Below are 7242 nucleotides of genomic sequence, written 5' to 3'. Positions count from 1 at the left end.
AGTTAGGGCAGTCCTGCTATTTTTTATTTTTTGGCTCCTGTACCTCTTAATATCATTACTAGAGGCCCGGTGCATGAAATTTGTGCATGGAGGAGGGGGAAGTCCCTCAGCCTGTACCCTCTTACAATCCAGGACCCCTTGGGGAATGTTCGACTGCTGGTTTAGGCCCGATCCCACAGGGCAGTCAGACATCCCTCTCACAATCCAGGGACAGCTGGCTCCTAACTGCTGGCCTGCCTGCCTGCCTGCCTGATCACCGCTAACCCCTCTGCCTGCCTGCCTGATTGCCCCAACCACTCACCTGCCTGCCTGCCTGTTTGCCCCTAACCACTCGCCTGCCTGTCTGATCACCCCTAATCATTCGCCTGTCTGCCTGATCGCCCCTAACTGCTCTCCTTCCTGCCTGATCACCCTTAACCATCTCTGCCTTGGCCCCCGCTGCCGTGGCTTCATCCGGAAGGACGTACGGAATGACATCCAGAAGGTTGTTCATAAATTAGCATATTATGCTTTTATTATTATAGATATTTATTTGAGTATTATGTTTAGTTTTATTCTTTACAGTTTAGTAAGTCAAAAAGGAATCACGTTTATCAGGATACTTGGATCTTAGAACATGAAATGGGAAAAGGTTATTGAGAGTACTGTATACTAAAAGTAATATTCTGAGGTATGTGCATAGGTTCCTCTGATAGATAGACTGTTGTTAATTGTTTTTGAATATACACTACATGGAGAGAATTTTAATTAACAATAAAAATCTATTTCTGACTGGAAATGAATAAAAATCACTGTGATATGGCATCATCTGAGAAGAAAAAGTCAAGTACAATGATCAAAAATATGATTTGTGATTAGTGTCAAATGAATTAGGTACACCTTTGTCATTCAATATTTTGCAGGACTGTTAAAGTAAGTATTTTTATGTTATAAAAATAGTGAATATAGACTGTCTTTGGAAAACATATAGCATTTAGCAATAGAAAAAATTAACTTTAGGAATAAAGTACAACCTACTAGTCAAATTAAGAATAATTAACACATGTCAATACAAATTGCTTAATTGCAGTTTAAAATATTGTTTCTTTAATATGTTTTATACGTTCACTGTTGTTGTTGTTTTTTCCTGTAATAAAAATTACTGAATTTTTTTCAGGTTATGTACCACCTTATAATGCCACAGTAGTTCAAAAGCTGTTGGATCAGGGAGCTCTACTAATGGGAAAAACAAACTTAGATGAATTTGCTATGGGGTAAGTAAAATTGAAATTCTCTTCTCTTGTATTTCTTCCATCTGTCTTTAATTTCATTATGTAGCTCCCTAAAATTATTAAGGTGATTTTTTGAGGATTCTAATGCCAGTTTCTCATTCCCTTTGTGAGATTTTGCTCTACTGTCTAATACATATATAGTCATATCTCATTTTAGTTTTAGTTTGCATTTCCCTAATGACCAATGTTAAATATTATGTGGTTTGCCACCCATATATCTTCTTTGTTGAAGAATCTATTCAAATCTTTTGCCTCCCACCTTTTTTTTTTCTTAGTTGGGTTGTTTATCTTATTGAGTTGTAAGAGTTCTTTCATACAGTCTGGATTCAAACCCATTATTATACAGGTGATTTGAAAATATTTTCTCCAATCTCTGACTTGACTTTTCATTGTTTTGGCATTTAGTAAATACATATTGAATAGATGAATCCATGGGACTAAACTCAAACATAGGTTATTAGGCATTGCCTTGAATAGCTGATCAAAATGAATATCAATGAGGGTGAAGTGAACATAATATACCTCCAGATATGATTCCCTAAGAGGAACACACCATCATTTATGCAACTTTCCTATCCTAAAGTAATAATAAGGAAACAAAAGACAAATCTGAAATTAGAAACATTCTATTAAGTGTCAATATCTAAAAAGCATAGGAAGGCTGTGAAAATGTTCTAGATTAAAAGAAGTTAAAGAACATAAAACCCAAAACTTAAAGAAGAAAATTTAGGAGAAAATCTTTATGACCTTGAGTTAGCCAGAAATTTTTAGGACACACAAAGTATAATTTGTAAAATAAAAAATTGATGGTTTGGACTTCATTAAAATTAGTAACTTCTGTACTTTGAAATATACTGTTTAAAAATGAAAAACAACAACACTACAGACTGAAAGAAAATACTTGCATTACATATGTCTGAGAAAGAACATGCATCCAGTATATATAGACCCTTTCCCAACTCACTAAGAAAACAGCTCAGTTTTTCTTTTAATGGGTAAAAGATGTAAGCAGACATTTCATTAAAGAATATATACAGTTGGCAAATAAACACATAAGAAATGCATCACATTAAGGAAATGCAAATAAAAACACAGTGAGATACTTATACCTATTAGAATGGCTTAATAAATGAGAATATCAAGTGCTGACAAGGATAAAGAACAATTGGATTTCTCATACATTGCTGGTAGGGAATTCAAAATGGTGTCACCATTTTAGAAAATAGTTTGGCAATGTCTTATAAAGTTAAACACACTTACCATATGACCCAACAATCTCAGTCAAGAGGTGAAGACTTATGTTTACACAAAAGCACTGTCTATGGCCTTTCAGTACAATATTTATTGTGACTTTATTCAAATTGCCAAAATTGGAAATAACTCAATGTTCATTGACTAGTGAATGATTAAAAAAGTAAAAAAAAAAGATGCTTAAGAGACAATGATAACTAACTATAGTACCTGCCTCTAGATCTGCTTCTGTACTAGGAGGGCATAAAAAGCTATAAAGGACATTATTGGATCAGCTGACAAAATTGGATTATATACATTAAATTAGATAAAAGCATATTAATGTTAAAATTACTGATATTGATAACTGTACTGTCCTATATAATAAAGAGCTAAAATGCTAATTAGACCAAACAGCAGAACGACCCTCCGGATGACCTTCCAGACGAAGCCAGGGCTGCGAGGGCCAAGCCCCTTGCACGAATTTCTTGCATCGGGCCTCTGGTGACTATATGAGAGAATACCCTAATCTTAGGAAATACATATTGAGTACATACTAAAGTATTTAGGACTAAAGGGCCATAGCAATATAATTTACCCTTAAATGGTTCAGAAAAAAAAGTGTATGGACACACATACACAGAGCATACAAATGATAAAATAAATAAGGTCAGATGTTAACAGTAGGTGAATCTGGGTAAAGGGTGTAAAGTGCTTTTCATGCTATTTTTATTTTTATAATTTTTCTGTATGATTGAAATTATTTCAAAATTTTTAAAAAATAATTTACTAGTATTCTACTTATAATGCTTTTCTTAAAACTTCTGGTTAAAAGAGGGATTCCTTTAAAAGACTTTGTGTTAACTGTTTGAATGTTTGTGACACTACAACCAGAAGACCTTAATTTACAAGGGAAATCATCTTAAACTGAATTAGATGATCAACTGGGATATAAATCTTCATTTCTTAGTAGACTAGTTTTCTCTACTTTCTATCACAAATGCTCTTACTTTCTATTCTCCACTCCTCAACTATCTATTTGAATAAAACTACATCTAAGCAGGCTTCCTATCTTTTCCAATTCAGTTTACAGTGGATTATACAGTGTCGGAAGCAAATAATCAGAAGATGAAATTTTCACATAAATGGAAGTTTTATTAGATATCTTGCTTCACTTCTTCATCTCAGATCTGGTAGCACAGATGGTGTATTCGGACCAGTTAAAAACCCCTGGAGTTATTCAAAACAGTACAGAGAAAAGAGGAAGCAGGAACCCCATGGTGAGAACGAGGAGACAAATTGGCTTATAACTGGAGGAAGCTCCGGAGGGAGTGCAGCCGCCGTATCAGCGTTCACATGCTTTGTGTAAGATGTTTTTTCTACCTGTACTTTAAAACCTAACCTGGTACAAATAATAAATTATAGGCAAAATCCAACAATAGGCAAGTTCATACTTCGGTATTTCACACACACACACACACACACACACACACACACACACACACATATTTTATTGATTTCAGAGAGGAAGGGAGAGGAAAAAAGATAGAAACATCAGAGAGAGATAGAAACATGAATGATGAGCGAGAATCATTGATTGGCTGTCTCCTGCACCCCCTACTGGGGATCGAGCCCTCAGCCCCAGCACGTGTCCTGCCCAGGAATCAAACTGTGACCTCCTGGTTCATAGGTTGACCATCAACCATTGAACCATACCAATTGGGCAATACCTCAGTATTTTTATTCCTTTTTAGTGAGCTATTTGTGTCCAGAGGTATATCAAAATTATATCTTATTAATACATTTAACTATACAGTACACTTACGTGCATTTTATACATTTAACTTTAAGATAACATTTAGCCTTGGCCAGCATTGGTCAGTGGTTAGAGCATCAGCATGTGCACTGGAGTGTCTCAGATTCAATTCCCGGTCAAGGGCATGTACCTGGGTTTCAGGTTTGATCCCCACCACCAGTTGAGACGCATGTAGGAAGCAATCGATGTGTCTCTAGCTCTCCTCTCTCTCACCCTCTTCCCTCTTCCTTCCACTCTCTTTAAAATCAATGGAAAAAATATCCTTACCCCTCGGATGAGGATTAAAAGTAATAATGATATAACATTTAAAGTCTTCCTATATAGTATCTGGTTCTCTTAAAAACATGACTTTATGGATCTTGCAGAATAAACCAGTTAGCATAAATGGACTTCATTGAATTTCATTTTTTAAATAATTTATTTGGGTATCTGGTTACTGATTGTACAGATATTTAAGTACTAACATACTGTGGCTTTAGCTGAGTGCTGCTGAGCTAAATTGTTAACTATGGTTTATCCTTCACCTAATTCTGACTTTTGTCCCCCCAAAAAGGAAAGAAAAAAATGCTCCTAATACATACCAATGGAATATTTAAATGTGTTTTTATCAATCAGCAACTAAAAATATATATCAGTAAGTAAAGGTTTTTCAAGTTTGTAGGGAGCTGATTTGTTCAACTGTCACACTTTGTATTTGGAAAGCATCAATCATGCTTTATCTCTTAAGTCCCATTTGTAAAGCATTTCCTAACCATCTAAGGAAGAGTGAGTAAATATTGCTGTTATTATAGTTCTCTTTCCTTAATTATCCACTGTAAGCTCTTTCAGGGACATTGCAAGCAATAAATTATTTACATTTTTAGAGCTATGAGGATTTATTGGACTCTATTTTTTTTTTTTTAGTTTCCCTGGAATCTTGTTAACAAGTAAAACCATTTCATTTTATCTCTGTGAAATTTTATAGCACTGCATTAATATTAATGAGAGTTCTGATAAGTTAGGCCTGCCAGATTAGGTGCTCTTTCCTATCCTCATCCCCATTCAGTGTTCATCTTTCTGAATGAGCTTTGAGAAGATGGCATTTTGACACATATTTCCTATGGAAATGCAAGTTTTACTTTACATAGCTGTCAGTGAATCCTAATAAGAAAATGTATCGTTTTAGAAATTGTGAAAGCAACAGTCTGATTTTGTGACTCAAATGGACTTGGTAAGAAAGGCATCTAATTTGCATTTTCTGTAGAACACAAGGGGCATGTGACTGGTAGGAGCCTTGTTTAATGCAAAGCTTCACTCTGGGTGTAGTCAAGAGAAGCACAGACCCAAACTAACTCCAGATGGAATGGGTCCCAAAATGTCAAGTGTTCTGCTTTATCCCCCATCCCCCTCCGCCCCCCACCTTTTGATTCATTCTTTCTGTAATAGTTTTTAAAATGAGATGATCTTGGAATACTATACACCATGAAAAAGAATGAGCTAGAGCCCTGGTGACATGGAAAGACATGTATAGTATGACCTTAGTTTTATTAAAAGTAATAATTATATATGTATATATGTATGTTAGTTGCATGGAAGTGTCTGGATGAATGTACATTAAAATTGATAACTAGGTTTTTATCAGGGTAATTATATGAGAAATTTTACTCTATATACATCATACAGTAGGATATTTTAATTTTTCCAGTAGCCGTGTACACTTTTCTAATTAGAAAAACTGTTTTTCTGAAACAGTTTTTAAATGTTTTTAATTTTTAATTGTAAAATATATATAACATAAAATTTACCATCTCAGTAACCATTTTTAAATGTGCAGTTCAGTAGTGTTAAATACATTCACATTGTTGTGCAACCAATCTCCAGAACTTTTTTCACTTGCAAAACTGAAACTTCGTACCCATTATACAACAGCTCACCATTTGCCTGTCCCCCAGTCTCTGCCAGCCACTCTTCTTCTTTCTGTCTCTATGAATTTGACTACTCTAAGTATCACATGTAAGTGAAATTATGCAGGTTTTTATGATGACTTATTTTACCTAGTATTATGTCCTCAAAGTTAGTTTTTGTTGCTTAATAAGAAAAGCATATACTCTATGGGTAACTGGGCAAAACAATGAACAGACACTTCATAGTTGGGTAATACAAATACAAATAAATGTGAAAAATTATTTTAAAATATACATTTATAAAGCTTTTTGGTTATCACTTTAGCCGTATTTTAAGAACTGTTAGTACTCATGGAACAATGAAACATTAAACACAATTTGATTCACTGCAATTGAGAATATAAATTGGTACAACCTTTCTAATGAGTAATTTGACTGTATATATTAAGAACTTATAATAACAGGCAGACTCTTTGGCCCATTAACTCTATTTCTTAGAAGCTAACTTAAAAAATAATCAGACATATGGGCAAAGGTTTATGTTTAAAGGTGTTTATTACAAAGTAATTTATGATGCAGTTGTTATTCTAGTTGGCAACAACATAATGTTTAAATAAATTAAAATACATTTCTACCCATAATACTAAATGGGGTAGTAGAAGGGCTGTATCTGAATTTCTGGGGAGTATTCAGTTGTTAAAAGCATACTGTAAAATCTCCATTAAAGGAAGGTATAAGATTTGTATGTATATTGATAAGAGAATGTGCTTTAAAATATTGGGAATTGCCAACTGAGATGATAGAGTATTATACATATTTTAAATTTTCAGTAATTTTAATGATCTAATAAAAGGCTCATGATTAGCAAAAAAGAGATAGAAACTTATGATTACAGTATAACCTGAAGTATGAAAGAGAAATGCATTTTTTAAAAAAACTTGAATATGCCATATATTAACAGTGTTTGCCTTAGGATGGTGGAATATTTTGTTACCTCTTATCTTTTTCTATACTTTAATAATTCTGAGATAAGCATGTTTTA

General features: G+C 34.0%; 1 protein-coding gene across 3 annotated transcripts in view; it reads left to right on the top strand.

The window, feature by feature from the left end:
- QRSL1 (glutaminyl-tRNA synthase (glutamine-hydrolyzing)-like 1) overlaps positions 1-7242 on the top strand; it is a 22715-nt gene that overhangs the window by 6833 nt on the left and 8640 nt on the right. For 2 of the 3 annotated variants that reach the window (XM_015572728.1, XM_015572730.1), the window contains exons 4-5: positions 1157-1253; positions 3690-3866. In XM_015572728.1, the coding sequence (XP_015428214.1) occupies positions 1157-1253; positions 3690-3866 (274 nt within the window). The remainder of the gene's footprint in view (positions 1-1156; positions 1254-3689; positions 3867-7242) is intronic. The other variant, XM_015572729.1, reaches the window with a different exon arrangement.

The sequence above is a fragment of the Myotis davidii genome, unplaced genomic scaffold, assembly GCF_000327345.1.
Source record: "Myotis davidii unplaced genomic scaffold, ASM32734v1 scaffold68, whole genome shotgun sequence".
Classification (NCBI taxonomy): domain Eukaryota; kingdom Metazoa; phylum Chordata; class Mammalia; order Chiroptera; family Vespertilionidae; genus Myotis; species Myotis davidii.
This window is presented reverse-complemented; position numbering and strand designations above follow the sequence as displayed.